This window comes from Dichomitus squalens (assembly GCF_000275845.1).
Source record: "Dichomitus squalens LYAD-421 SS1 unplaced genomic scaffold DICSQscaffold_42, whole genome shotgun sequence".
In the NCBI taxonomy this organism is placed as follows: Eukaryota; Fungi; Basidiomycota; class Agaricomycetes; order Polyporales; family Polyporaceae; genus Dichomitus; species Dichomitus squalens.
This window is the reverse complement of record NW_006766924.1, coordinates 240,715-268,612: the sequence shown is the minus strand read 5'-3', so window position 1 is coordinate 268,612 and position 27,898 is coordinate 240,715. Positions and strand designations below refer to the sequence as shown.

The window sequence follows — 27,898 nt, the reverse complement described above, 5'->3', positions numbered from 1 at the left end:
ACGATGGTGAAAGAATTGCGACGTATCGCACCATAGGATGAGTAAGAGATGAGTAAGGCATAGACCTGTCTAGACCGTTCTGGAGTAGTACGGATTGTCCTAGACAGTACCAGAAGAGTCCGGAAGCATAGCTATAGTACACGAGCAGAGAGTCCCAAATATGGTAACATACTACATAAGCGACTACAGCTAAGCGCTAGGAGACGCATAGCCTCGTGTAGTCCGGACCGGATAAGTCCAAGTTCAACAGGAGATGACTCGCAAACGAGGGGATAGAGATGATAGACGTAGTGGATAAAGGGACAGAATGTGCACCAAGTGAATCCGAACATCGGCACCTGAAGGGCATGACATCATATCCTCGCCGAGGAGAGAGCGATCGATGCCAACAAAAGGGGAAGAGCGCGAATGCAGAGGAGGTGTGATTAGGAAACATTCCTCTTCACTGGGAAAGAAGTGATCAAAATGGAGGGAAGGGGGGAAACTGGCGGGAAAAATGCAATGCGGATGTTGGTAAGCGTACCGCTCCTCGCGTCCAACACCTCCTTGCGTCTTACTCCTCCTCGCCCTCGCCCTCTCGCCTTACTCCTTGAGTCTAGGGACAAATGGGGAATGCGGGATGATGGGGGGTGGTGAGCACGACAACATCAGCGGGAGTGGTGATGTGGGTTGGAGGATTGTAGAAGTTTGCGGTCTTCAGAGTAGGGGTGAACAGCAACACCTGGGGAGGCTGGCCTAAAGGGCACGCCCGCTAGTTCATTAGCACAAATGATGTATTACAGAGACCTTATAGACATGTTAGGAACAAGTGAGAGACACGTCGACGTCACTAACTAGTGTAAGGACACACACGTCCGATCTGGTCACGGTAAGGTCAATTGGAGACATGCATTGAGCGCTTAAAATGGTCCATCCAATTCAAATCGAGACCTCCTGACCTCATCCGCTCTTACACAACTTTCGCCGATGTAAAACAGCTAAACCCATGTAAGTTTTCACTGGGCATGACCTGTGACAGGCATCCATTCCCAGGCCATTTCTCTGTCCCAGTTTGGGTCCGGGGCATTGGCCAATGCCCGTCGTGATAGCTGCCAGAATGTGAAGCGGCAAACGATTGCTTGCGCTGCATGCTAAGTATGGAGTTGGGCATATACACTTCGGCAGCCCCATTTTGAATTGTAACGTCTGTGTCAGGGCGTGATATACAACTAGAGCAATGAATGATGTAGTCGGAGACTGATGAGAGCCAAAGATCTAAGACCTACTATGTGAGCCCCACACTCTATGCGCCCGTCGCATCCCGCCTCACAAGTGCACCCTCTACCTCTCCCTGCGTGTGCTCCCAGAGACGCATCCGCACATCTGTAGCGTCCCATAACGGGGACCGCCCGATATTGTCACCCTTGCTGTTGTTCCGCGAGACGCCGGGACGGGCCTGCAACAACGCGTAGAGCGTGTACTCTGCACAGTCCTCCGGAGAAACCGTGAGGGGATAGAAGAGCCCAAGCAGGACAGGATTGAGCACACGCATCGTCCAATGCGACCGCGCGAGCAGCTCGCTGCGGACGGCTCCCGGGAAGGTGTGAATGAAGGACAGGTCCGGGTTCTGTTCAGCATATGACTGGAAAACACATGGATTTCACGAGCGAACAACCGCCGACAGAGGAATCATCCGCACCTGCATCATCAAGTCAGTGTAAGCTGGGCCCGTGCCACCAGGATTTGACCTGAGATAGTTCTTCTTCAGGCCGAGGTTGTTCACGTCGATCACGGTCCCGCCGACGCCGGCTCCGAGCACCGAGAGCGCCTTCGCGTCCTCGCCCGCCTCCTTTGCCTTACTGAGGAGCGGGAGGAGATCGTAGATGAACTTCCAGCGTGCGTAGTAGTGCAGCCCGAGCCTGCGGTCGATGCCCTCGTCGGTCTCGTCGCGCCCCTTGAAGCTCATGAAGCCCGCGGAGAGGACGAGGAAGTTGATCTTCGGAAGCCGCGCGAGGAGCGTCGACGTCGCCGCGCGGACGTTGCGCATGAGCGCGGCGTCCTCGCACGCGACGAACTCGTGCTTGGCCTCTGGCGCGGTGGGCTTGGGGAAGGACGCGATGAGGGACTGGGCAGCGGCCTTGTTTCGCCCGACGATGACGATGTGCGCGTTGCCCTTGGTGTAACGGGCGAAGGCCTGCGCGGTGGCTCTACCAATGCCGGCGGTTCCGCCTACGAAGACGGCGACGGGAAGATAGGAAGGGGAAAATGCGGCATTTGCGGCGCGAACGACAGCGAGGGATGGCATGTGGTTAGTAGATGCTGGCACAGTGTTGGATTGCCAACTAGTGCGAGGTGCGGTGAGTTAGTGAGTTTGAGGCGTGATTGTGCATAGTATGACCCGAGCAATTGGTTAAGTACTGCGGGCCACACAGAGTATCGGACATTGAGGTGAGTGCACGCGTCTGCACGGCCAACAACTCGTGGACACAAGCGTTTCGTACGCGTCGTCACGGCTGGCGGCATGGAAGGCGAATTGCGATAAGTTGCTGCAAAGGCACAGTTAGCATCAAGCCCGATCGGAGACACTCAGAGTCCGATATAACGCGGAGACCCTGGTTCGCCTTGCCAGCGCGATCCAAAAGGGGATTCTATGGTGAATTCTGCCTCTGCTGAGGCATACGCGACGCTTCGGGCGGGCTCGCGCCCGCCTTCGCGCGCTGTGTTCAGGTCTCGTCGAGTCAGAAAGAACGCATGCACAACGTGGTTGGAAGCTTTCCATCGTTTGTCTTACTTCCGCAGGGTAGAGAGTCGGAAGCGATTCAATGCGGGTCTGCATCGAAAGTCGGTGGATGACCTGGCTTTCGGCACAGGGCGTCTAAGTGGCGGACTATGTAAATGACACAGCAGAACAGATCGCGGAGGTAGCAACTTCTCGCTCACCATGCGAGTCAGGTAGATAACTGACTGGCTTGTATGTTCGAAGCCGACGGTTCTTTGCGATGAGGAAGAGCCCGTCCCCCCCTTCTTCCGTGGGTGGCTTCCATTCGCATGTGCGCTCCTTGAGTTGCTCCGCTCGAACTTTCAAGCCCAAGCAGCGCTATGCAGGCTTTGCTCGCACAGTTCAACTGCATCGTCATGAAACCCCTGTCTTGACTCGCTGTGGAATGGCTACCGTCTTTTCCCCTAGTATATGTACATACTAGTGTATGGCCCTCCGGGCGGTCCTGGCCACGACTGGGAGATGTAATCAGCGCTGAACGGTCAAGTGCGCCCTCCGGGCGCAGAAAATTCCGCGCGCTTTGGTCTTTCCTGTTACGTAGTTCAGTAACATTCCAACAAGACCGACTCGAACACTTCAAGATTTCACCCAGGAATAGATTTATAGCAGCCGAGCCAGGTACGTTGCATAGCAAGTGTCTTAGCCTCGCTACTCATCCATAGAGACAGGGCCCTCTACCCATCGTCGAGAATACTGCCTATGCCGATGTGCCGCTGGCCGCGAACTGCCAGTCTAGTCAAAGACGATTACCGCAGCATACCGCGTATCCGCCGGGGCTACAGCCGTGCGTCTTCGATATTACGATGACTACGACGCGACTCTGGACCTTGCATAGGTACGGGCAGGACAGCGTCGTGACTATCGGCGACGCGTTTTCACAACATTATGTCGTGTCTTGCGTCTGCTTGGTGTCACACGGGCACTCGACTTCTTTGGCAGCTCAGGCTAGGGCATTGTGCACCCGAACTCTACCATACATTCCAATCTACCGCTACAGCTGAATAGACAATAGATACAGGAAACGTGCTGCACCCTGATGCGGTTTTTCTTCGGGCACCTCTAGGAATCCTCTTCGCCCTCGTCATCATGCTCACTCTCCTGTGCACAAGGTTCCTCGATCTGGAAATAGGGGGCAAGGAGATGGCCTGTCGCGACGCCGAATGACATTCCTCCTTCCATCAAGAGGTCGCCCATCCCTTCATGTGCGTCATCATCACGGTCCTCGCTGACTGAGAAATGACCTCCCGAACGTGTAGAGCGACGCAGTGCGCGAGGGCTGACTGGCGTGGGAGGCACATTCGACGTGCTTGTCTCCCCCGATAATGATGCCGGCGCGATACGGAGTGTATACCGACGTGTTTCGGACGAGGGAGATGCGTGGTCCTCGCCAGTCGAATGGAGAAGAGGGTGGCTGTGGGCATGTACCCGCTCTGGGTGGACATGTGTTGAGTCACGCGTAGCATTTACGCTAGCGTTCGGTCCTCCGGCGTGGTGGGGATCGCTGGGCGCGGTGGTATCGAATGTCGTGCGCTCTGCGGGGGTCTGGGGGACCGTCTCGTCAGTGACGCCGGAGTGGGGTTCGACGAAGAAGTGGGGCATGTGGCCGATAGGGTTGCATTTCTTCGACATCGTCAACGATGTAAGAAGGGGCAAAGAAAGTGAAAGAAAAGGAAATGTAAGGAGTGGCTGGACCGGGATAAAACTGAGCTGTATTCCATCGCAGGTATGTTAACAGTACGAATCTGAGAGCTCGAATCTGCTGACTCACCTCTGCTCAGTGGACTCGGTTTGCTTGCAGAGACATCTGGCTGAAGCCCCTTGCCCTTCTTATACTCCCCTCCTCTCCTCAAAGTCCGCCGTGTTCCGTGTCTAGGACATCGTCGCTATGACTCTAGCGCGGGACATGAGCATCCTTGGAGGCCCTTCGCACAGCCGACCTCGCGAGGCATCGCATCGGGCGACGAGAGAAGGGTATGCTTCCTCTCAAGACGTTGTGGCGCGTCTGATGGTCACACACGCTCCCATGGACTGGGGAGCATCGACCCGCCTCCCACTGGGACAATTTGGCTATCGGTCACCGCCAAGTCAGACGCACAATAGCCAGTACGTGAACGCTGTCGTTCAGCTCGGTGGGCGGGCTTCACGACATATAATGAGCAATTGCGCAACACCTCTGCTACAATGGCCTCGTTTTGAGCTTGCGCTCTGTGCTGTCTAGCAGCTTCATGTAGTGATGTTGATGTATCCAAAGATCTGTCAGGATTCGCCACAAACTTTGCTACAGCGAGTGGAAGAGTTCATGCCTGCGTGGGACGTCCGGAGCAAGTCAGCATAGATGGATCTTCGGATCCCTCTCACGGTCATTGCCCTCCGTGGTGTTCACATGCGTTCTCGAGGGATCTGAATCATAGCCTAGCCATTCCTTCCTGCTTTTTGAGGAATGCAATGCTTCTACTTCCTCTATCGGTGGCGACAGGTCACCGTCGTCTCACTCTGCACAGGACGAATGTCGAACACGTATCAAAATCTTCCTTTCTGACGGACAATTCATCGCCATTGCCATCCCTTACGGGGAATGTATAACACGCATCTGCCAGACAAAGTTCACGCGGTCGTCCGGTCTTGGATTCTGGCCTGCCTGGTGAGCCTGCCGCCGTCTGGCTCGCCATAAGCTCATCAGCGCGGAGAATCGGCGACGTACGGAAGCATTTCGCCCGGTGATTTGGATGAGATCATGCGTGCTGGTAGCAATAACTGAAGTGCCAGGTGCTGATAGGGTAGGGCCCTCCAGGCGGTCCTGGCCACAGTAACCGCCCCGTGCTTGAGGAAAGCTCCCCGATAGAAATTCGAACATGAGATCGCTGTTTCTGGATATAATACATGTTGAGTTACTGTTGTGGTTGTCGTAAGATTGCAGGTGTCATTATATCATCGTTCACCACGCAATCCTCGCCAGCAGACTCTTCGGATACCGTCTGACGATCAACTTGCGCACTTCGTCCAAGCTATTGCAGCGATCATGTTAGCCTTGCCTTGACGCAGAAGGAGAGCACTTACACCAGAAGACCGAGCCCAAAGGTAAGGGGGATGAAGAAAAACTCTACAGGCACAGGACGTGTCTGGAACACTCCGTGGCTGTAGTGGATGGATTAGGCCCGCGCTGCGGCAAAGGTGAGGTCAAAGCGCAGACTCACAACCACGGAACGTAGTGGAAGAAGATCCCGATGCACAACGCCGCGGCCGCGCCAGCAAAAACCCATGGATTCGACATCGGCGTGTGTTGCGTAATGCTCAGCTTCCGTCCTCGAGTCGCGAAGAGGTTCCTGACGGGAACAACCATGAGCTAGAATAGCTTGTGGGGCCTGCAATAACCTTACCCCCATTGCATCATGATAAGGGTAAAGAAGTTGACGCTCTGTGCCCTGAACAGCAGCTCGTCGGTCAGACCTGGCCAATTGCCGAACCCAAGGATGAGGTTGGAAAAGGGGACACCGTTGCGGTGCAAGTACCAGAACGACCTGTGAAAACGAGCATATTAGGAAGAGAAGCCAAAGCGCCTTATTGACTGCATACTCACATGGACATCGCGCATAGCGCCTCAAGGATACCGAGGAAACCGTACGCTTGTAGAAGCAACCTCCAGTCGACCAAGTGTTCGGTTTTCACATTCCGAGGCGGACGTTTGAGAATATCTGTCTCCGGTTTTTCCAAGCAGAGACTCAGGGCGGGCAATACATCCGTCTAGGAACGAGTTAAGGAACCGTTCGCGATCAATATATGCCGAAACTTACGGCCACGCAGATCAGTATCATCCTACATCATAAAATCGTAGTCAGATGATAGCTTCCTCGATTGCTGGCAACTTCACATACTGGATGTTACTAAGCAGCTGAGGCACGCCGATGAGAACGTTCGACAAGATGGGCACCAACTCAGAGAAGCTATGGTATTGTCAGCACATCCGGATACAGGAGCATCGTGCAATCTAAGTACTCGCCTTCCAGCTGGTATAAGGTAAAGGACGGACTTCTTGAGGTTGTCGAAAACCAATCGGCCATATGTGAGCGCGACGATGATAGCCGAGAAGTCGTCCAGCAGCACCATGTCCGCAGCTTCGCGAGCCACGTCCGAGCCGTCTCCCATTGCGATACCGCCTGACAGACCTTGTCTAAGCACTCTGCGATATGCCGCTAACGACATGCGGAGACTCACAGTCAGCGGCCTTCAAGGACGGCGCGTCGTTCACCCCGTCGCCTGTCATGGCCACGATGCACTCTCGTCGCTTGAACTCGTTCACGATTCTCAGCTTCTGCTCCGGGGTCGTACGCGCGAAGACGATCTCCTGGTACTTGCATAGCTGATCGACCTGCGCGGCATCGAGTTGGTCAAGTTCAGGTCCGGTGATGACGATGCCCTGGTTCGTGACATCGACAGCGCCATCGACACCGATGTCCACGTCGACGTTCGCCTTCTCGTCCGAGCCGAGACTTGAAACACGGCCTTCTTTGGGCAGGTCTGCGAAGCCATGCATGCCGCCCACATTGGTGATGATTCCGGCGCGCGCAGCGATGGCTACCGATGTCGTAGGGTGATCGCCTGCAACGGGTCATGTTGGGACAATGGGGAAGGATCAAGACGCGACACAACACACCCGTGACGATGAAGAAGCGGATCCCCGCCTCCCGGCAGGTCTTCACGACATCCGCAATGCCGGGTTTGAGTGGGTCGACGAGCCCAACGAGTCCGACCACGATCAAGTTGTCGCGCAGAGTCTCCACGAGCTCCCCGAACTCCTCCGACAGCGGGTCGGCGCTCTTGGGGATTTCGTCCGCGCGAACAACCCTCCGCGCAAGAAGCAGAACGCGTTGTCCGTCCCGCGCCCACTGCTCCTGTACGCGCGTCAGCCGCTCTAGAACGGGAGGCGAGAGCGGGATCGGCTCGCCGCCCTTGGGATCCAGGGCATACTTGCAGCGAGGGAGGAGCACCTCTGGCGCGCCCTTGACCACGAGCAGAGAGTCTGCGGGTGCGAAATGATCCCAAGGAGCGATGGGAGTAGGTGGATTAGGGAGCGTGGTCTCCAATAGTTTGAGCATGTACTTGTTCTACACAGCAGTACAGAAGACCATTAGCACCGTCGTCGTAGTATGAGCTTGTTGCGCATTCTACCTTGGAGTTGAAGTTGACCTTGAAGACTTCCTGCCACTGTCCGCGGAGAGCGTCCACGGACATCGCACCCTCTGAGAACCTCAGGACAGCAACATCTACACGGCACAGAAGATGTTCACCAAGAGTTCAAGTTCGCGCACGGATGCGTACCAGTTTCATTGCCCATGATGGGCCTTGCGGATTCGCTCTTGCTTTCGGCGCCGAACACGGCCGTGTTGCAAAGGGCCCCAACGGCGACGACCTGAGAAAGATTGAACGCAACCTCCGGAGCCGCGCTCGAGAGAGCGTCTCCGAAAGTCTCAGCCTCGAAACCCGTGCCCTCGACCGCTACGTTGACGACCTGCATCTTGTTCTGCGTCAACGTGCCCGTCTTGTCCTAAAACATTGAGCGTTGAGCCTCTCGGACATCATCGGACAGCGCATGTACTAACGGAGCACAAGACATTAACTGCGCCCAAGGTTTCTACAATCACCAGTGACCTTTTGCACTATTAGAGCGGCCCGCTCAGATACGTATGAGAATCACTCACTTGCAAAGCACTTTATGCTGACTGAGCGTGTGCGCTATCTTGGCGATAGACAACGTGACCGCGAGTGGTCTGACAAAGAGTGTATATTAGCACGGCGAATGGATCGAGTTGTTGACCGACATACAATCCATCGGGCAAGAAGGCGACTATGGGAAGTGGCTAAGAAATACACACCAAGTAAACACGATGCTACCGCTGCTTACCCATGACCGAGACGATGTCGATGAGCAATCCCGACACGTTGATGTAAGATGGGAAAGATCTTCTGAGCCTAGTAATCCCTCGTCAATACAGATCAACAGACAATGTCTAAGAGGTGGACGCACCATGCCGCCCAAAGAATGACTATCAAGACAGCAATAGTCGTCGCTAGAGAGGCGATGAGCAGGACTACGAACAAGACCTCCCGTTGCAGCGTCGTCATTCGCGAGGGCTCCATCGAGGAGAGCTTCGCAATACGTCCACTGTACGGCACCGCTCGTTAACGTCATGACTATCGGGGATACGTTGAAGCGCACAAGATAGTGCTGTCCCCACTCTGTACGACCAGCCCTGTACCAGAACCGCTGACGCAATGTGTCCCTTGCAGCGCGATGTTCTTGGTCTGATGGATGGATGAGTAAATTTTCATCGTCCAGCACAGAATAGGGGCCTACTTCAAGGAAATTCTCGCTCGTCGCGTCAACTCGGCCGGCAATAGGTTCACTCTAAAAGGCATTCCCATGATGTGAACTGCAGCACGAGTGCCATCGGTTTCTCGCCTACCTCGCCGGTGATGATACTGCGGTCAAACCTCAGGTCCCAGCTCACTTGGATGAGCCGCAAATCAGCTGGAACCTTCTCGCCCAGGCCGATGTAGACCAGATCGCCGTTGACCAGCTCAGATGCCGGGAGTTTGACCTTGTTCCCGTCACGAAGGATAAGCACGTCTGAAGGGAGCATATCCTTGATCGAGGACATGACCCTCGATGTCGAGAAGTCTTGCCAAGCATTGAAGGCCCCCTGAAAGAACAGCACGATCAGGAGCACGACACCCAGAGCTAAGTTGGCGATTTGGGGATCCGGTTCTCCGAGGGGCTTCCTGACCAAACGTCATACAATGTCCGAATTCGTGGAGCAGTGAGGACACACGCACCAGGAGATGAAGCAGAAAATGCTGGCTACGAAAAGTAGACTGCCAAATCCGCCAAAGATCCACTCGAGAACCTTGCGGAGCATATTGTTCTTTGGAGGCGAGATGACGTTCTTGCCCCATGCCTCCCGACGCCGCTTCACCTGTGAGTTGTCTAGGCCCGACTGCGGGGAGACACTCAGTCGCTGAAGTGCCTCATCGACCGAGATGGTGTGCCAGTCAAGAGAGACGAGGTCTTTGAAGTATTCGAAGTAAGCATGATGTCGTGAAGTACACAGGCAGGACAATGTACCCTTCACCGCCTTGTTGCGAATGGCTCCGGAGACCCCTGCATCACCTTCGGTGGGGGAGGCCCGATTTTCGACATGAATACTGAGGGTCCGGAACTCGGAGGTCAAGCGAGGGGCGACCTCGGCGGTTGCATCCGCTGAGGCGGGTGGATGGTCGTGGTCTTCGTGCTCTACGGTAACATGGCGAACGAAATGTGTTGCCTTCTCCTCCGGTTGAGCTTCGAGGTCAAAGGACGTAGAGGTAGGCAGCGACATCTCAGGAGCACCGGCGCACTCCCGTTGCTCCGTGGAACTTTTCTCCTGGCACGATCGGTGACTTTATACCGTGGTCGAACGAGGTTCTAACACCGACTTTAGACGATAACTCTATCTATCGGCTGATGGAGAAGTCGCTGCCTTTGAATGGGCTTGACGTGAGGAAGGGGACTTGTCAAAAATCGTAAATCTCTTGACAACCGAATCGAGCAAGCGCTGATATAAGCGCCCGAGACAAAGTACACGAACTCCCATGGATATCATTGAGGTGACAGCACGAGGCACAGAACATCTTAGCCCGGTCTTAAGCACACCCCAAAACGGCCTGTGGGGTAAGTAGGACGCCTAGGTAGGTCTGGTTCCCATCCCAGGAATATAGATTAAACCCTACTGGCACAGCTATAGCGCCACTCTTTCGTAAGGTCCTCGCGGTCCTCCCACTCACATGAATACGTCTGCAGAGTTGTGTCTCAAAGAAGGGCCCCATCACGCTGCCTCAACCTCATGTCTCTAGCACCGAGTTCGAACTGCAGATACAGTGCTCCAATAGTCAATAACAACACCTCCCGGTTGGCCCCCGGGAAGCCGTAGTAGCCCATGTCATTCACCAGACTTGGCCGTCGATGTCAATCTCTTGACAGTATCAGTTGTCCTTGTCCCGACTGTGGGGGTCCCAGCTGCCAGAGTTGTTCCGGTGAGCTCGGGATTACGTACTGTAAGGCGCTCAGCAACGTCTTCTTCGACCACATCGCCCTTTGCTCCCGGCGCGTCCACTCTCCGTCTGTCACGAGGAGGACTTGCTGAGGTAGTTGCACCATTCCGGGCGTTCCCCAATCGACTTGCGAGGTCATCTGCGAGGATACCGACCACGCGAGATAACGGGGGAGTCTGCGAGCCCTCAGCGGACCCCTGGGTGGCGGAGTAAGTTGATCTGGGGGTGTGCGCGCCAGAAGGGGACTGTCGATCGCCAGCGACGTCGTCCTCTAAGGTCGCAGCAAAACGAAGCGAGCGGACAGATGATCGGGCGGGACTTTGCTCGCGCCTGCGCATGCTAGCGGTAACGGCAGGGCGCTGCACTCCGCGCTGACTTGGACGTATGTCGTCGTGTGGCGCATTGACTGTTTTCGCTCGGACCTTTCCTTCTTTCGCCACCTTTGGAGCCCCTGGCAGAACCTGTCGGGCGTATCAGTAGGCTACCGCGGGTGGATGTATAGGGTACACGCACGTTCAGGTTCTCCCTTATCGGCGAAGGCGATCGCAGGGAAGTAGCCGCGTCTCCTTTCTCACCACCATCACCGGCATGCACGACTATCAGTTCAGGGACAGGAAGCCCGCCTTCCGAGGAGTCTCTATCCGACTTCATATCCGCATCGGATATCGCCGTTGTCGATTCGTAGTTCCCAACGCCCTGCTCGACATCCCTGGCATCGGCTGCCCGCGCCTCCGTCCGGGAGATATCGGCGGAGGGGCGACGGATGCCGACCAGCCACTCCGGTTGAGCGTTTACCTGACGCGAGGTCCAGGTTCGCGTGAGGGTGAGGGTCCGTGCGCCGATGTCCCGTCCATGAGTGAGGAACGGGATTGACAGACCATCTACAAGCAGGGCTCAGCAGGGAACTTGAATGAAGCGCTGATAATGAACAACGTACGGATGATTATCGATCCTAAGACAACGAATGCTACGATTGTCTGCGCCGTCGCAGCGAGGATCTCCGCTTGACCTTGAGGGGGCGACTGAGGCTTGGGCAGTTCGGTAACCGCGAAAGTCGATACGTAGACTGCCCCGACTCCCATCTGTAGAAGGTAAAGCGTAGAGGTGGATCATTAAGGAATACAACTGGAATGACATCGTGAACGTCCTCACCGGGCCTATCAAAGGAAGTTCAACAAAGGTCCAAGGAAGAATCTAAACAAGTTGTACGAACCAAAATGACCAGCAAATAGGGCTTCTCGCCACGTCTTAATCTCCGGTACCCACTTGTAGAGCATGAAGAGCGGCGGAATGCGGCGGAGGATCAGAACGGCGACAAAAAGAACGACCAAACGCCACGGTGTTATTCCCAATTCGGGCGCATTGAACATGTTGAACGGCATCCAAGCGCCAATATACACGAAGCAGCCACAGTTGAGCAACAGGTCAATGACCGTAAAGAAGATCTCGTCCTGAGTTTTGCTCCTGAAGTGCCCGTCCCAATTGATTGCTGAACCTGTGCAGTAGAGACTATGAGGTGAACATGCGTCGTCCGAGTGGTGATTGGCTGTACCTGCGGCGAATGCAGCGAGGAGGTCATCGCTGCCTATCGTACGCGTTACCCCGATGGTAAACAATGCGAGTGCCAGATATTGAGCGACGTAGGATTCACGGTCTAGCAATCCGTGCTTCTGAGACATCTTCAATAACTTGGAGAACATCATTCCTAGCGGAATGGAAGATCAGGGTGGGTAGAGGAATCTCCTGTGTCCGTGAGCTCACCTAGCAAGGCACCGATGACAGTGCCCATGATCACTTGGTCTGCAATCTACCTCAGCACGGTGGACGTGGAGACACTGCATGCATGCTTACAGAGCCACCCTACCAAGAACCACTTTCCAATGGCCACCGCCTTCGAACTTTCGATGGTGAGGTATACCGAGATGCTCAAGAAGGGGTACGCGAGACCGTCATTTGCCGCGGACTCGGCAGAGATGATGTAGCGGAGTGCCTCGGGGACATGTTCATTCGCGTATCTACCGCCTGCAGTCCTGACATGAGAGAGTACATGGTAAATGTAGCAATATAGGCACGCACCAACGATAGCAGCTGAGATAATAGGATCTGTCGGTGTCAAGCAAGCTGCTATGACCATGGCGGAGACGAAATCGAGGGTCGGGAAGAGGGCGAAAATCACGGCTTCGACAGGCGTCAGCATGAGCTGTGAAACCGACGACGGGAGGATACACACCTGCGACTACAAGCCAGCCGAAGGCCATCGTAGGGACCACCATAACGAGGAGGCTTTTGGCGTGGTCGAGGAGGTATGATTTAGGGAGCTCGACGCCGATCGCAAACAGGCCAGCAGCGAGGGTAATGCGCATTACCTCAAGAGTGATGACGTTCAAATCGCCGCCCCATGAGCGCGGGTTGAAGATGCTGAAGCCATGGGGACCGAAAATGATACCGCAGGCAGTTCCAAGGACCACTTCATTGACGAAAAGCTGTTCATGGGATTGTTAAGTCAGGCAACGCACCATGGACGACGCTGAAGCGAAAGTACCTTCTCTTTCACCCAAAGGGAGACCATGCTGAACTGGGCCATCAGGTCAGCGACGATGCTAGTGGGCCAGCTGCCGGAGGTGACAAGGACCAAAATACGCCGTCAAGGTACCTACCGCGACCGTAAATCCTCCTAATATCATATACGCTAACCCTGGGTCTGTAATCTGAAAGGCGAGTGAGGACAACTAGAGCAGCAAACACTCTTTGAGGGCACGAACCTGTAGGAGGTCCAGATGCATCATCTTGACCCGACCGCGAAACCACGAGCTCACAAATAAAAGGTCAGCTTCGCCGCGAGCGACGGATACGAGTGTAAGAGTCTGAAGGCGAGATAATCCTGCAAGTGGACAACCCTGTTGGTACCCATGATCACCTTTAAGGCGGCAGACGTCGCAGCATGGCCACCATGCGCTCCACCTGGTGTCGTCCAAAGTGGAGGAACTCTAAGTCGTGCATGGCTTCGCGTCGGCTCAGACAACGCTTCCAGGCCACCGTGCAGTCACTAGAGACGCTCATTTGGGCGCAAAAGCATGCCAGCAACGCCCCAAGTACGCGGCGACCTGTGCATCGAAGAACACCGACATAGCCCAGTGACACGGCTGGATAATCATGAGAACGCAGGATAGTGAATCACCGTGGTGAATGGCTCGTATCTGGTGCTGAAGGGGACTACTTCGAGTGCTCAAAGAATCAGAGCGATAACCACGCGTTCCGATCCGAGCCTGAAGTGGTTGTGGTCGCTTATTCGCAGCCTATGAGGCCGACGGCTGGAGGTAGATTAAGCACGAACATGTCAATGATCGCAGATAGAACGGGATGACATAGGACATGGTGTACTCAAGCAGTAGCAATAGGGGGTTGGGTTTTGTCTTCCTAGCGGGGGAGGATACCGAGCAGAAATACTCAGCAACCGGGTCATCTGTGTTATCTGGTAGCTGTCAAAGAAGGCGTCGGGTAAGGCAGGTGGGGAAGCGTAACAGCATGCCAGGAATGACCTCCGTTTGACGGCTCGTGGCACTACATTAGCCCATTTCAGCACCTGGATGAGCGCCACGATACCACAAGGTGAATGAACCACTGTGATGAATAGCTAGCTTCTGGCACCGAGGACGGCTGAAGGTGCTCGGTGCCTGAAGGAAGCCGCACGACAGCCGCGTTCCCAAGACGAGCCCTGAATTCGCTGTAATTTTTAGTCGGCCGCTTTTCAGGTTGTGGAGACAGGTCGAGCATAGGCAATACGACAATAGCAGATAGTATATGATGTAGCCTACTCATGCAACAGCAACAGAGGGGCCAGGATTTTGCTTCGCAGCGGGGGAGGACACAGGGCCGAAATACTTAGCGACGGGGTCCTCCTGAGTCTTCCGGTAGCTGTCAAGAAGGTCCGCTTAAGGAGGCGCCAACGAACACGAAGGAAAGTCACGTACTACCAGATGCGGGCCAGCTGGCCCAATCCAGTCGACCCGACGAAGAAGTTGACCTGTGCGATGTGTCAGTGACAACCTGCGGTGTGAACAACGTATCGACACGCACGGCAGCCAAGCTGTAATTGATAGGCGTGATGACAAGGGAGTACCGCACCCAGATGAAACCCGTTGCGGTGAGAGCTGCAGGGCATGGTAGTGAATGACGCAGCGGTAAGACGGACATGAGGGACCAACACATGTACAGATTTGAGCATCCTTGCTAGTGTGGAGAAGGACTGTATCACGCACCCAAATTCTGAGAGGCGCTAAGCTTCTCCGCCGGGCGCGACAAATCCTTCAAGCCCGCCGCAACCAAACACCACTTCATGAGCGGCGCCCAGAAGAACACAGTCTTCGGGCCTGTCCACAAACGATCCCCAATACGAAAATCATAGAGATGGCGGTAAAGGAAGGGCACGCCGCGGTTTCGACCGGAAGCAGGCAGTAGGTCATTTCGGTCAGGTGCAGATCAACATGTGTAGACCAAGCTGCCGCTCGCACCTGCTGGGTGGTTCATGAATGCCTGAAACTTCGAAGCTCCCGCAGAGGCCGCTGCTCCCGACATGTTGATGATGAGAGGATGTGTCTAATAGACAAATGAAAATAGTGGTAGGAAGGAAAGCCGGTCGGGCGACCGCGGCGAGTCAGTGGGGCGATGTCGTCGAGGCCGCAAACGCTGGGCTGCCCAATTTGGACATTTAGGCGCCCGTCGTTCCCACCCTTACCTGTTGTCGTCATTTCTCGTGATAGCATGAGCAAAGTGTAAACTTTCCAGAAGTGTCAGAGACCCACCTTCAGTCTAGGCTGTGCATGCGCCAGGGCAGACATATGAAGGGCAGTGGGGCAGGCTAGAGCGGAACCATGAACTGGGGACTGTGGAGAACATAAGGATGGAGGGGAAGCCATGTTGGCTATTCCTTGAGCGTGCCTTTGTAAGCTCGACGGTCCGAGTTCACTGAACTACAGTCGTTTGCATATCAAACTGCACTAGTGTCGCGCGCGCGTCGAGACTATTTGCTCGTATTTGCCCCACCGTCGGGTACCGGCTAGGACGGCCACTCCGGGGAGTGCACCTTCGGTGAAAACGGATGAGCTCCCTCAGAAATATTGTAGCTGGTGTATGCTGCAATTAACATGGTCCCTAGCATTGCCTGGTTGGTTTTCGATGCAGAAAGTGCTTGTTGTACTTGATGGCCAAAGGTGGGTTGACGGAGGCCGGTCCCAAACAGGCAGGAAGACGCTGGCTCACGGCGTTGCAAGCACGAGCAAACAGCCTCGCGGCGCGCGCGTCGACTGCAGTTTGATATGCAAACGACTGTAAAGCAATATAGAGTGACTGTCGATGCGCAGGCGTCTATCACGTGCTCACGAGGCTAGCCCGTTCGTGCCACGCTCGTGTCCCGACTGGCTGGTCTCTCTGGCTGTTCCCTACCGTGTCTCTGCAAATCTACATTCTGCTTGTTATTCTCAGCGGCCGCTCTGTTACCTTCGGTCTATCGCGCAACATAGAAAACGTTTAGGGGTGCGGAAACAGACCGAGTCCGAGCCGCCATCCTGGTTCAGAGAGGGTCGAGAGTCAGGGCACTGTCGGAAGAAGGTATGATTCGCTCAAGACATCTATACCCATAAATGCGGCTCTTTTGAAGGTAACAGGTTGCTTGCTGCGGCTGAAATGCTCTTCCTGTTAACGCTGCAACATTGGGTGGTGTTCTCTCTGGGGATAGTCATCGGCAGGCCACTTTTCCCTGCATCTTTCTCCTCCCCTTGATCGTTTGGCCATATTCCATTGTGTTCTCCTGGATCAGGATGGTCTTCTATGTATGCGAGTGTGCCGATGCTCCGACATAGCGGAGCATCCCGCTTGAAGCATTGGCCAAATTCGCGAGGATTGCACGGGCGGGCAACGCCGACTGTCCTCAGGCTGCCCCTACCAGGTCCCATTTTTAGATGAGGTAACACATAAGCAGAAGTATGACTATAAGTCATGGAATGTACGACGCTGTTCAAATGACGAGGATATGTCGTCGATGAGCATCGGGAAGTACTGAGGTGAGCGGCGGGGCAGCATTCTGCACCCGATACCACCCAGGAACTGCCAGCCCAGGAACTGCCAGCCCAGGAACTGCCAGCTGACTTCAAATAACCATAGGGCAGCATGACGCCATCGAACCGCTGCGAGCACTTTGGTGATTGCTGTTCGAATGTAGTTGCCCACGCTCCGCCCCCACGCACCGACTCCAGGCCAATCATGCGCACTTGATGCCTGCCTGCCTGCCTGCAAGTCATAACTGCCAGCTCAAGCTCAAACGCTGGCCTGCCGAGACTGTCCTCGCGAACAACAAAAGCTTCCCTATAATCAATCTGACAGCACGCGAGCATCTCCAGCTGGTAGCACCACAGGCTTGGACATAAATTCCCGGCTCCTCTTTGCTCGTCCCAGGAAGAAGACATGCCGATCTCGCTTCCTCCGGCAACTCATTTGAAATCAGGGAATGCCATAGTAAGTTTCCATTCGACTGCTCGGTAAGATTGTATTGCTGCGGGCTCGGAGGAGCTCGCGGAGTCCGGCGATAAACTACAGCGGACCGTTGTCGTCCTCGCCGCATGGTCATGTGGCGAGGAAGTGACGATGAGTTGTGGTTATACTCGCATTTTCCGGATGATTCTGTCGTTCTCAAGCAGTTCGCAGACCAATGACATCAGCGCACATGTGTTGCCTGCCATGACCATTCTCGCTATTCGGGTGCGACTGTCTTCCATGCGTGTGGGCCCTCGTCACAGGTACCCTGGCCGCTCCCATTATATCGCCCATCTGACATGGCGATGTCAGCCACCTGACTTGGAATCATGTCTTCCAATTGAAAAGCGTAGTTTACAAAGCTATACAAAGCTAGCGCTACTCAAGACCGCTCACATCGCTTGACAATTGGATAGTCCCTGTCGTGTCATCACCCCCTCCTGAAAGCTTCTGTCGCAGCCATCATTCGATGGAGCCCACGGCATGCTTCGGTTTCTTTTCCTTCTATTTGCTGATCCCGGTATGCACCGAGGACATCGATGGTACTGTGTGCTCCGGAGACGTGGCACATCCCCGAGCTGACGCCGGTCATCATCTTGCAACTACTGACCTCAGCCGGCGCAGGGATTGACAGCTCCGGATCCACAACCCCCCAGGATTGGCGAGAGTCAGTCAGACGCCTCCTTCAGCGTTGATCGTGCACAAACAGCACGATTCTGTATTCCGCAGTGCGTTCATTCCTGTATGTTGCCATCCACATCGCTCCATCAAACGCGTAGTCAGCTAAACTTCTCTGTTCACAAGCCGCAGGTACGACGGCCTAGGCTGAACCATCCGCCAATCTTCTGTGGCATTTGCCGCTGATGGCTTGTCACTTAAGCTATGGTTCTAAACCCGCGAAGGTTTCGAAAGCTCCCAGCGAGGGCCGCAGGGACAGCGCGGCTGCGCCTTATCCGACGGATGTCTTCACAGGCCGGTGCGCTCACGCGCCCCAAAAGGACACTTATGCTCTCGGATGCATTTGTTCCTGCAGCGCCCATCCGAGTAGGAACGACGAGCGGCAATGGAGGAGTACAGCGTCGAGCTGGAGTATAAAAGATGCGCCGTGCATACGCTAAAAAGTCAGCAGCCAACGCACCCGGCTCAGCTTCTCCCTCAGCTGTGCGCGGGGTTCCTGCACCACCATCACCAAGCCAGAGCCAGAACGCCGATTCTCGTGCCCTTCTTCCCTTCGTTTAGGGTTATGGGTGTCGAGGCTCGAGCTGTTGCGGCAGCGGTTCCCCCCGGCGGTCCTCGGGCACCACTACTCGACGTTCGAGCACCGTCGCGAGTGCGCGGCGGGATCGTGCTCGAGTTGTGGCGGCCGCAAGGATTGACAGGGCACGGCTTCCGCACCAGACGGTCTTGAATGCCCGCGCGGGTTACGGGTTCTGGTCCTGGCTCCGCCCTGCGTGTCCGTCGGCGCGAGCAGTACTAGCTGCGTCGCACGAACACGCTATCCGGAACATTTGCGTATGCATTTTACTTGATCGGACTAGCATTCGTATAGGAATACATATTTATGACTTCGGATCACCCATCTTATGATTGTTATTATGCCGCTGCTACATACGAGCTCTCAGCACATTGTCACCAGGTACGCCAGCTCCCCCATCCCAGATGTTTGTATTGCTCGGTAGCGTCATGTAGCATCAGATTAATTGCCCGCTCCAACGTTGATGGGCATGTTTGCTCGGCATCTTCACTGTGGTGCGATTTAACGGACCTTTGACCCTCCGACTTGGAGCTTGACTGGAAGTGTGTGCTATATTCGGAGTCCTACGTCGGTCATGCACCCTTCTGAATGCGTAGAAAGAAGCCCTCCATATTCGGGCCAGAGTCTTCATGGAGTTAGAGCTTTGAAGATACAAATTGCGGGTACCGAAGCGGCTTGCCGATATTCTTTGTATCAGAACGCACGGGATGGAGATGATCTTCGCCTTCGATATTCTCATGTATGTCTTTGAACCAGGAAATCATGTGAATGAATTTTTGAGGACCGAGCTGCTACGAGTGGCTTACACCAGTTGGCTGTCGCACCGCCGGTGGGCAGTGCAGCATACGTTAGAGGCTGAGAAAATCGTAAGTCACCACATGAGTCTGGAGATTGAGCTTTGAGTGCCATCCAGCATCGAATATCTGGCACCACGGCCCTCTCGAAGAGCGAGCCAATGTTGACCGGGTCTCATGCTGTTCACTGACATAACCAACCCGGATTTCCCATTTACTTAAGCGCCTGAGAAATGCGGCACGGCCCTTGGTGGGGGCGGGCCGCACAGCCGGACTTCATTTCCCACCACGTGTCAAACGCCCGAGTACGACACGCTTCGCGTCTCAAGCCGTCGTGTTCAGCAACTCCGCTGAGCTGAGCAGCCACTCGCAGTTTGTTCACGAACCTCCACGACGTCGACGACTCCCCGACAGCCGCTATGGCGGATTATGACTTCGATGATGCTGCCATTCAGAACTTCCTAGATCCTCTCTTCTCCTACCTCTCCACGGTCCTCCCAGCTCCGATCTACTCGATCGTGGAGGCTCTCATAACGCACACCCTCACCCTCCTCTCCGCGCTCTTGAACTTTGCCCTCGCCCTCGCCACCGCGCAGAACTGGGACGCACAGAAGATCCTGCCCCCACTCATCACCCTGCTCGCGGCGTATCTTGCTCTCGTCAGCTTCTACCGGACGACCGGATGGATGATCCGCACCGCGTTCTGGTTCGTCAAATGGGGCGGCATCCTAGTCGCGCTCTCCGCAGGGGCAGGCTACTTCCTGGCGAACGCCGGCATCGATGGCGGGAACAACGGCGTAGGGGCATTCAACGGGAATCTCCTGTCGTTCTTCGGGAACGCGCTCCTCGGCCTCTTCGATAACGAGGACTCACAATCTGGCCGGACGCGCCCTGCGCGAAGTTCGCGATCGCGCACAGGCCCGAACACGCGCTCGCAGACGAAGAAGCACAAGGAGAAGGAGAGACCGAAGGCTTGGGAGAGCTGGGATAAGCAGCGGGACTGGAGACACACTGCTGAAGCGGCCGGTCGGGACGATGCTGCGAGGATGAATGAGGGCGTGCAGGAAGCGGTGCAAAAAGTGACTGGCCTGGTTCGCGACGCCCTCGGCACCGGGTGGTGGGAGGTAGTGAAGAATGCGGTCGGTAGCGGACTTGCCGGGACGACAGACGAGAGGCAAGAAGCCTCCCAGTCGCGCCGGAAAACGAAACAGGATACGAAGGGTCGTGGAAGTTCGCGGTAGCTGTCGCTCGAGGCTCCGATGTTTGGGTTATCTGGGTCTGTTTCAGTCTGTATCTAGGGGTAGGTTGCACTTTCAAGCCAGACTTTCGTGTCGCCAGGAGGCTGACATCTACGTTGCTTTGACAGTGTACTTGTGTAATTTGCCGCATATATTTATCCAGGTCCGAGTCTGCGGCTTGGGTCCTCCTGTCTCGCCCTCAAGGAACGCAAGCTGTTTTCGACGATGCAGCTTTATGCCTCTCTCCCGTGTCGAAAGCGCCGTGAGTGTCCAACTCAAGCCGAGCCTGCAGCACTCTCGGTGAATTCACCGAATTCGGTTGCTGTGATGGATTCCGTATGACCGCTTTATCTGCCCGGCGTGATGCGCAAAGCCCCGACAACTGTGCCGCGTTGTCGGCCCCACTCCCGGAGAAGGGTAGAACGGCGAAGGTACCGCAGCCAGTATACTAGTACGGCGCGCATTGCCAGCCCGCGGGGGTACATGCACATGGTGTGTACCGAGGCCCGAAGGTTGTCGGGGAAACTGTGCGGCGCTGTGGACATACCTGTGTTCCCAGGCGGGTGGCCCAATCTGGCTGAAGAAAGCCCGCAGTTTTGGCCCCGTTTGGCGTCCCGTCTCCATCGGTGAACCCGCTGACTTTGGGGGGATCACGGCTTCGACGCTCTCGACCCGCCACCACGCCCACGGTGTCACGGTCAACCTCCCATCTTTCTGTGACAGCGCCGTGACGGCTGGCAGAGTTCTTGGCGACCCACCGCAATCATTCCTCCGATGTTCAGACTCCGCGCGGCAGAAACTGGGGTATGGACCGCCCTCAGCCAATCCGCTATCAGCGTTTGACAGGCCGACGTGCGCCGTGGCATTTCGGACTAAAATTGGGTCAGGATTCTCTGTTACGTTCTTGATACAAACAGGAACAAATAGAAAGATGTTATATGGCGGCACAAGGTACCCTCCCAAGGTCTTTCCTCAACCCCTCTCATCCTCGACTGTTGTCCACATCCTGCAGTCCTCCCCCTTGACGCCCTTTGCATTACACATCACTCCCTTTTACAATGGCTGTCAAGCGCAAGTTCTCTGACGAGTTCGACGATGTCGTCCGTACCGTACGTCACATGCACATCGCATATAGCCACATCACGTGCCTTACTTCTCGTCCTACAGAACGGGAAGCAGCAGAAGCTCATCCCCTTCCCCAACTCCTCCACCGAGCTCGACTCCGACGTAGCTATGTCCGACGCCTCCATGTCCGACCTTGAGCCTCTGTCCATCCCTGCTCACCACTTCCACACACGACTACCCTCTGATGCCAGTTCTGCGTCTTCATCGACGTCACACTCGCCTCAAAACTCCCGTGAGTATTGCGCCTGTCAGGACGCGTTGCGCGTAGCGTGTTTTGAACGACGTATATTTCTGTTTGCTCAGCTTTCTATCCAGTCTTCGACCTTTACCCCAGCGACACCGACAGCTACATGGGCATTGCTGCCCATGGCTTTCCCGACCCAACCTTGCAGGCCCCTCAAAAGCCTGTCGGCCTCATTCAGCCGAAGGGCAATGGTTTCACACATCACGGGTATGTTCTCCGAACTTGTTTGCAGGTGGTTGTGCCTTGACAAGGCTGACATTGCATTCGTTACTAGCCAAAACTGCAATCAAATACCGAAACTTCGCATGGCGTGTTCCGCGGGCCCGAATGGGCGAAGGTCGATGTGGGCTCACTGTGAAGAATGCGGCGCGATTGAAATTGTCGACAGCGATTAGTCCGGCCTCGACTACGAACAACTCGGCTTCGACTGCGGCTCATCAACCTTTTCCGACGCCGAAACGTTTTCACCAATTCGTCATCGACTATTCAGGTTTCGGCATCGTCCTTCGACTGGAACAATCGTGAGATTTTCTATCTGTTTTTCCCTCCATCTGCTCTGCTTGTACTACTGCTCTGGCGACTCTCCGACCTGCGACACCTCCCCGACATCCCCCATCGCCATCCGACATCTTGACTTCGGTAAAACAACAAGTGACATCGACCAATCAATACTGCTCTCCTCCCCTACACCTCACCGCCTTCCGACATCCTCGCCGCCCAGACTGGTCTTTGTCCTTGTTCGTCTCGGTTATCACTTGCTCTGTTTCATCAACTTCGCATTCGTTCCTTCGCATTTCTTTTGCCTCTGCTCAAATCATCGATGTATTTATGTGTTGTTGTCTCGGGATGGACTAGTCACCAAGCCAGAAAAGCCCATATGTTATTCTACTGCTCCCACATCGCATCGCACGTACCCTAGATTTGCCTTCGTTGTGTATAATATCGTGCTCTCCGAAAGTCTTTGATCTCAGCGTGTCTTGTGTTGTCGTGTGACATGATGAGGGTGGCCACCTATATGGCCGCAGCTTCGCAGATGTTCGCACCAATGTCGTGTCCCACGCACTGGTATCTTGCCGTCAGGTGCGTGCCGTGGGCAAGAACCGAGCATTAGGCTTCCACATGCTAGGTAATGACGGGTGATTCCATATCGCAGTTGAATGGGCTGCGCATGGTACCACAGTGGGTTTATCGGTTGCTGTCACTCGGTGTCTGCGGGCGAAGCGCGGTGGGCGGTTGTCGGGCGAGCGTCCACCTGCAGGGCGTATCCGGATGTTAGGATACACTGGCTGTCAACGGAAATTTCTGGTGGCTTTAGACAGCCTCATGCGATATCCAGGTAGTGTAGTCACCTACTATGTAGGTACGTCGCAGATGCATACTGCACATTCCGACCCTTCGGGTCCAGAGTCCGGGCTTCGGCAGCTGCCGCGTTTGTCGACTGGTCCTCGTGAGTGATCTTACTCTCTTTGTCTCTCTTGCACAATGCCCCACGTGTGGCGTCTCCCAGACCATGCAGGGATTGTCCCAGCTTCAACATCCGGGCAGTTGGCAGCAGCGGGGATACGTTATAGCCCGCATGTATGGTTGAGTTCATTCAACCCGTCCAAAAGACTACGTTGACGCGGTGATTGCCAGGCTCTTGCGCGCCAGCCCCGCTGCAATTCACGGAGCTATGATAGCCAATCATAGCGATATGCCACTTTGAAACAGATAGACTCAAAGACGAGGGGCCATCCGGCATCCGTCCGAGGCCCTGCCGGGGTCCCGCCCACGTCTCGATTGTGCGTATCCGTCCTACAGGCTTGTAGTTTCGTGACCTTCCATTGATTGCGAGTGCAGGTACGGTCTGGACGGTCGTGATGGTGAGTTACTATGTGGGGTCTGTGCGGACGAGAGGCATGTCCCGTACGATCGATTAGCAAGGAAGGCGCTTGTACTCGCCAATCCGGTCGAGCCCTCCTGCATGGTGAGCAGACGAACGTTTTGCGCAGAACCGTAAGAATCTGACTGATCGCTCGACAGTCTATGTGCACTCCAGCAAATTGTACACATGCTGATGCCGCGTCGCTAAATCAATCGCCTGGTGGTCCTGCCTAGTCTAGGTGTGTTCGCAATCCGCCGCATCCAGCCCCAGGCTGAACAGGCCCGTCGCCGTGCGTAGAGCGCTCATTTTCGCATGCGCCTGGTTCGCCTTCTATCGGCAAGAACAAGCCGTCAAATTAAGCCTGAGTAGATGCGCCATTTGGAAGCAGGCACTAGGCAGGTTCGTCGGGTATGGCCTTCCAGCGCTATGTTAGTACGACTGGTTTACGTATCTTCCATGATCATGGCCCTCGGATGGTAGCAGTGACTCTACCACATTGGTCGTGCTCTGCAGATATGCGTATCATGAGGGTAAGCCTATGCCTCGCATGCGTGCGTCTGTCTTGCTTATGAATACCTGCTCTCATCAGGGAGTTTCGTGAGAATTCGTTCCATATGCGAGGCGCTTGAACGCGAGTCCGGCACTGTGACTACCTGGGCGCGACGGGCTGCTTGGCCGAAGACTCGACATCGCTTTCACCAGACACAGCCAATGCCAATGCTGGCAGGTCGTCAATGTCCCCGTTAGACGGATCTATGTGTGCGCTCTGGCCTATCGCCTCTCTCATTGTCATCCTGCCATTCATCCACTGCGAGACGTTGTAACTTGTGCGACCATTCAGTACATCAGGCCTTTCGTCCCCGATGGTGAGCTCAATACGCTCGGTACCTGTTTTACGACCTTCGTGGGCTCACAAGACTGCGTCATTTATAGATACTACGAATTCTACCTACGGCTATACCGATTCATGAAAGCCATAGGTGGCGACTACGACGATTTCCGGAGGGTGATTCAGCGCCTATCTCGCAATGTGGTTGAGACGTTTGTGTACGAAGACACCCTTCCACATCCACCTCCGACGGTCTTGAAGCTCAGCCTTGAAAAGATGTTAGTCTTAGGGAGAGTGGATCGTGGACTGATCGCGCGGGACGGTTTAGACACCATGCTGGCGTTGAAAAGCCTACCGCCTCGGTTTCTTCCGAGAACTCTGGATGAGCGGCAGGGCAGACCGTGGCGGAAGAGAGGTCGGATGTGGGGACGCACATGATATGTCAAGCGCCTGGGAGACCACCCACGCGACGGACGTGTCGATCGTGGGGCTGCGGGGCGGGAACCCATTCCGTGCCAGTGAGTCTGATCATGCGAGCCTTCTTGCGTGCCAATTCCTGACCACGGCATTTGTGCCTTCTCAGCTCAGTAGGTGTCTTGGGATCGGGTCTTGCAGACGTATAATGGGTATGCTGATCAAATGAGAATGCTGGAGCTGGTACCAGCCCCTGCCCGTAGTGCATGACCAATTGGTGACTTTCTTTTAGCCTAATCCTTAGTTGCTGCGCAGCGCCGACTCACCAGCGTTGAACTTGGCACGTCTCACTTACTGAAACTGCTTGTTCAATCACAAGGTCAAGATACTGCTAAGGCCTCGTCTTCTGTAATGACTGGCGGCGCCCGGCGAAGCGGAGGAACCCACAGCGTGCCGTCGAAAACTCGTATTGGGAGCGCAGCATCGAGAAGTCGCGAAGAATCAATTAGTATCAAAGACGGATTGCTCCCGCGAGGCCCGTGTCAATCCTTCATCAAGGTTCTTGTCCGCGATGCTCCAGACCGTTCCCATATGAGGCTGGAGAAGCCCATCTTTCACAAGATGTCTGGCTCATTCTGCGGCATTCCCAGGCTTAAACTGGTGCGTTCGGGGTACCGTATGCTGTTTACAGACTATACTAGACCGCCTGCCGATGCTCCTTTGCTAGGAGGTATGCGCCCTCAGGGCAAGGAGTCTCGTAGGGTCCGATGTTCAGATACATGCAGCCTATCGGGGGCTTCACTACAAGAGGTCTAAGTATTGTTCCAGTCAGCTGCGTGCTGCTGACAGGAGATATTTCACACCACCTTCCACTTTTAAGTCAACGCGGTGCCGCGCTCGTCGGAGCGTGCACCCTAGCTTGCGTATATAAGTCTCTTTGGTTACATGGACCGAAGTCGCTTGATGACCTCTTCCAAGAACCTCTTGTTTGATGGCCAATACTTCAGGACTACACATCTTCGCCGACTCTGGCGTCCCCACAGACACTGCTGATCACACCACCCTAGTCATACTACACGGCAGCACAATCCATAGTGGTAGGTCCACGCTCTGCTGCAGGTCCGTCTTACTGACATTATATGATTCCGCAGGAAATTTCACACGTCTGCTGCCCCTGGGAAAGGCTCGCCATGCCCGGATCGTCCTCGTCAACCGCCGCGACTACCCTGGGGCCGTACCGTACACAGAGTCGGAGCAGTTATTGCTCTCAGATGCACATTCAGATGACGAGGTCATCAAGAGTAACCTCGCTCTCTTCATGAAACAACGCGCGCAAGAACTACTCGGATTCCTAGTGGAGCTTGTACAAGCGGGAGGCGTGACGCCAGCTGAGCCCATACGGAACAAGGGTGGGATCGTCGTCGCGGGCTGGTCCTTGGGACAGGCGTGGATGACTGCTTTACTTGCCCCCGCTTCTTCTTCCCCTGCCAGCAGTCGTCTGCGCGAGTACATCAGGCGCGTTGTTCTATACGGTGAGCATACCTAGCAAGCTTCCTAATCGGTTTGATTCCTCAAGTGGTCACGACATCCAGACCCGCCCAGCTTTCTGTTTGGTTACCCGCGACCGTCGGATCCATACGACCCATTCCTGCAGTCTGCTGCCGAGTATGGAGATCCCCAGAAGATTTTGGATTGGGTCAGTGGCTACTTCGATCATGGCCCCACGGTCGACACCCTCGTGCGACGCATTCCCTCAACGTCCCCCACGCCAACGCTCCGGACTATACCGCTCGAGGAGCTCCCGAGGATGGTGCATCCACCTCCCGGTCAAGATGGGGGCTCTGACCACTTGCTCGTCGTGAACGGTCATCGAGTGGGCTTCTTCGGGGGCTTTTGGCAGGACGCTCTCCGTGTCTCTCCCGAGTCGACGGAAGACGCCTCGGAGGAGTGGCGCGACGTTGAAGTCCGACTGGTCTACTGCGACCGTTCGACTTGGGAGTGTGTGCATGCTGCGTGGCATACGGAAATCGAGCAGGAGGAGGCACAGAAGACTGGGCTTCCTATCAGGAAGTTGTTCCTTACACGCATACGAGGAGGGAACCACTTCGTGAGTGCTGAGCAGTCTTGTGCACTTGTATGCTGATGGCTGTTACAGGTGCATTGGGACTATCCAGAGGAGACCTTAGTCTCAATGCTTGACGAAGAAGCAGTGGTCACTGTGGGAAGCAGGCTTGCTTAGCGTCTACATATCCAGTGAGCAGCCAAGTCGAGATCTCCTGCTTCCCATAGATAGATCTTGACGATTATCTCGCTTTTTGGGTGGGGGGATTGTGCGGTGATGCCATCTGAGTTTTCGCATAACCGCCTGGGCAGAGGGGCATCGCGTTCCGGAGTGAAAACAGCGTAGAGCAGATAGGAGGTTGCTGTGAGTGACGGATGGTTGTTATAGCCACAAGCAACCTGTCGCGACCTGCAGATGAATCGCTAACGCGCTGGAGCGCTACCCATATTTTTCCCATGTGTGCTTTGCGGGGCCCGCGCCGTGCTGTCTGGGGTCCTCGAACATTCCCAGCACTGACGCGGACGGATTAGAAGGTTCGTCTACCGACTCTACCGCTCGACACGCTATCGCCACCATTCAACATCACCGAATACGCCAGTTCCCAGTATCACACATCAGACTATGCGCATACATTTTATAGTCTTACCATCAGGCAAGGAGCACAGACTCCTGTTTCACGATCGATTCTCACAAGCATAGCCC

The 27,898-nt window shown here is 55.2% G+C and overlaps 10 protein-coding genes across 10 annotated transcripts; 5 read left to right on the top strand and 5 right to left on the bottom strand.

Annotated features, from left to right (window-relative positions):
• Positions 1-1,121: 1,121 nt before the first annotated feature.
• Positions 1,122-2,331, bottom strand: DICSQDRAFT_110610 (NAD(P)-binding protein). The gene is made up of 2 exons (XM_007369012.1): positions 1,679-2,331; positions 1,122-1,621 (listed from the first exon to the last, which is right to left on the bottom strand). Exons 1-2 carry the CDS (start codon positions 2,282-2,284, stop codon positions 1,283-1,285), a joined length of 945 nt encoding a protein of 314 aa, XP_007369074.1. The 5' UTR covers positions 2,285-2,331; the 3' UTR covers positions 1,122-1,282.
• Positions 2,332-2,363: 32 nt separating this feature from the next.
• On the top strand, positions 2,364-2,976 carry DICSQDRAFT_139603 (uncharacterized protein; the record flags this gene model as incomplete). Its single annotated transcript, XM_007369011.1, has 2 exons — positions 2,364-2,854; positions 2,920-2,976. Coding segments are annotated over exons 1-2 (245 nt in total), but the record flags the coding sequence as incomplete, so codon positions are not given.
• Positions 2,977-3,178: 202 nt separating this feature from the next.
• DICSQDRAFT_139602 (uncharacterized protein) lies at positions 3,179-3,765 on the top strand. Its single transcript, XM_007369010.1, has 2 exons — positions 3,179-3,376; positions 3,427-3,765. The coding sequence occupies exon 2, from the start codon at positions 3,562-3,564 to the stop codon at positions 3,757-3,759; it is 198 nt and encodes a 65-aa protein (XP_007369072.1). The 5' UTR covers positions 3,179-3,376; positions 3,427-3,561; the 3' UTR covers positions 3,760-3,765.
• A 52-nt stretch (positions 3,766-3,817) lies between these two features.
• Positions 3,818-4,387, bottom strand: DICSQDRAFT_173207 (uncharacterized protein; the record flags this gene model as incomplete). Its single annotated transcript, XM_007369009.1, has 1 exon — positions 3,818-4,387. One exon carries the CDS (start codon positions 4,385-4,387, stop codon positions 3,818-3,820), a length of 570 nt encoding a protein of 189 aa, XP_007369071.1.
• Positions 4,388-5,622: 1,235 nt separating this feature from the next.
• DICSQDRAFT_110606 (sodium-potassium ATPase) lies at positions 5,623-10,131 on the bottom strand (the record flags this gene model as incomplete). The annotated part of the gene is made up of 22 exons (XM_007369008.1): positions 5,623-5,763; positions 5,816-5,893; positions 5,953-6,081; positions 6,136-6,276; positions 6,336-6,499; positions 6,550-6,571; positions 6,631-6,699; positions 6,756-6,912; positions 6,971-7,354; positions 7,410-7,860; positions 7,925-8,019; positions 8,075-8,300; positions 8,356-8,404; positions 8,455-8,523; positions 8,579-8,600; positions 8,658-8,725; positions 8,781-8,918; positions 8,973-9,058; positions 9,111-9,161; positions 9,220-9,535; positions 9,590-9,821; positions 9,879-10,131. 22 exons carry the CDS (start codon positions 10,129-10,131, stop codon positions 5,694-5,696), a joined length of 3,270 nt encoding a protein of 1,089 aa, XP_007369070.1. The 3' UTR covers positions 5,623-5,693.
• Positions 10,132-10,683: 552 nt separating this feature from the next.
• DICSQDRAFT_156930 (uncharacterized protein) lies at positions 10,684-14,215 on the bottom strand. Its single transcript, XM_007369007.1, has 13 exons — positions 13,606-14,215; positions 13,501-13,551; positions 13,386-13,418; positions 13,074-13,326; positions 12,920-13,021; positions 12,695-12,865; positions 12,605-12,643; positions 12,396-12,548; positions 12,057-12,338; positions 11,996-12,000; positions 11,781-11,925; positions 11,357-11,724; positions 10,684-11,304 (listed from the first exon to the last, which is right to left on the bottom strand). The coding sequence occupies exons 1-13, from the start codon at positions 13,627-13,629 to the stop codon at positions 10,732-10,734; spliced, it is 2,199 nt and encodes a 732-aa protein (XP_007369069.1). The 5' UTR covers positions 13,630-14,215; the 3' UTR covers positions 10,684-10,731.
• A 598-nt stretch (positions 14,216-14,813) lies between these two features.
• DICSQDRAFT_67509 (uncharacterized protein) lies at positions 14,814-15,418 on the bottom strand (the record flags this gene model as incomplete). Its single annotated transcript, XM_007369006.1, has 4 exons — positions 14,814-14,867; positions 14,921-14,994; positions 15,103-15,213; positions 15,355-15,418. 4 exons carry the CDS (start codon positions 15,416-15,418, stop codon positions 14,814-14,816), a joined length of 303 nt encoding a protein of 100 aa, XP_007369068.1.
• A 4,421-nt stretch (positions 15,419-19,839) lies between these two features.
• On the top strand, positions 19,840-20,851 carry DICSQDRAFT_110601 (uncharacterized protein; the record flags this gene model as incomplete). The annotated part of the gene is made up of 2 exons (XM_007369005.1): positions 19,840-20,720; positions 20,787-20,851. The coding sequence occupies one exon, from the start codon at positions 19,840-19,842 to the stop codon at positions 20,659-20,661; it is 822 nt and encodes a 273-aa protein (XP_007369067.1). The 3' UTR covers positions 20,662-20,720; positions 20,787-20,851.
• Positions 20,852-21,716: 865 nt separating this feature from the next.
• Positions 21,717-22,274, top strand: DICSQDRAFT_67478 (uncharacterized protein; the record flags this gene model as incomplete). Its single annotated transcript, XM_007369004.1, has 3 exons — positions 21,717-21,767; positions 21,826-22,015; positions 22,087-22,274. The coding sequence occupies 3 exons, from the start codon at positions 21,717-21,719 to the stop codon at positions 22,272-22,274; spliced, it is 429 nt and encodes a 142-aa protein (XP_007369066.1).
• A 3,851-nt stretch (positions 22,275-26,125) lies between these two features.
• DICSQDRAFT_129038 (uncharacterized protein) lies at positions 26,126-27,373 on the top strand (the record flags this gene model as incomplete). Its single annotated transcript, XM_007369003.1, has 4 exons — positions 26,126-26,231; positions 26,286-26,666; positions 26,727-27,241; positions 27,290-27,373. 4 exons carry the CDS (start codon positions 26,126-26,128, stop codon positions 27,371-27,373), a joined length of 1,086 nt encoding a protein of 361 aa, XP_007369065.1.
• Positions 27,374-27,898: the final 525 nt, after the last annotated feature.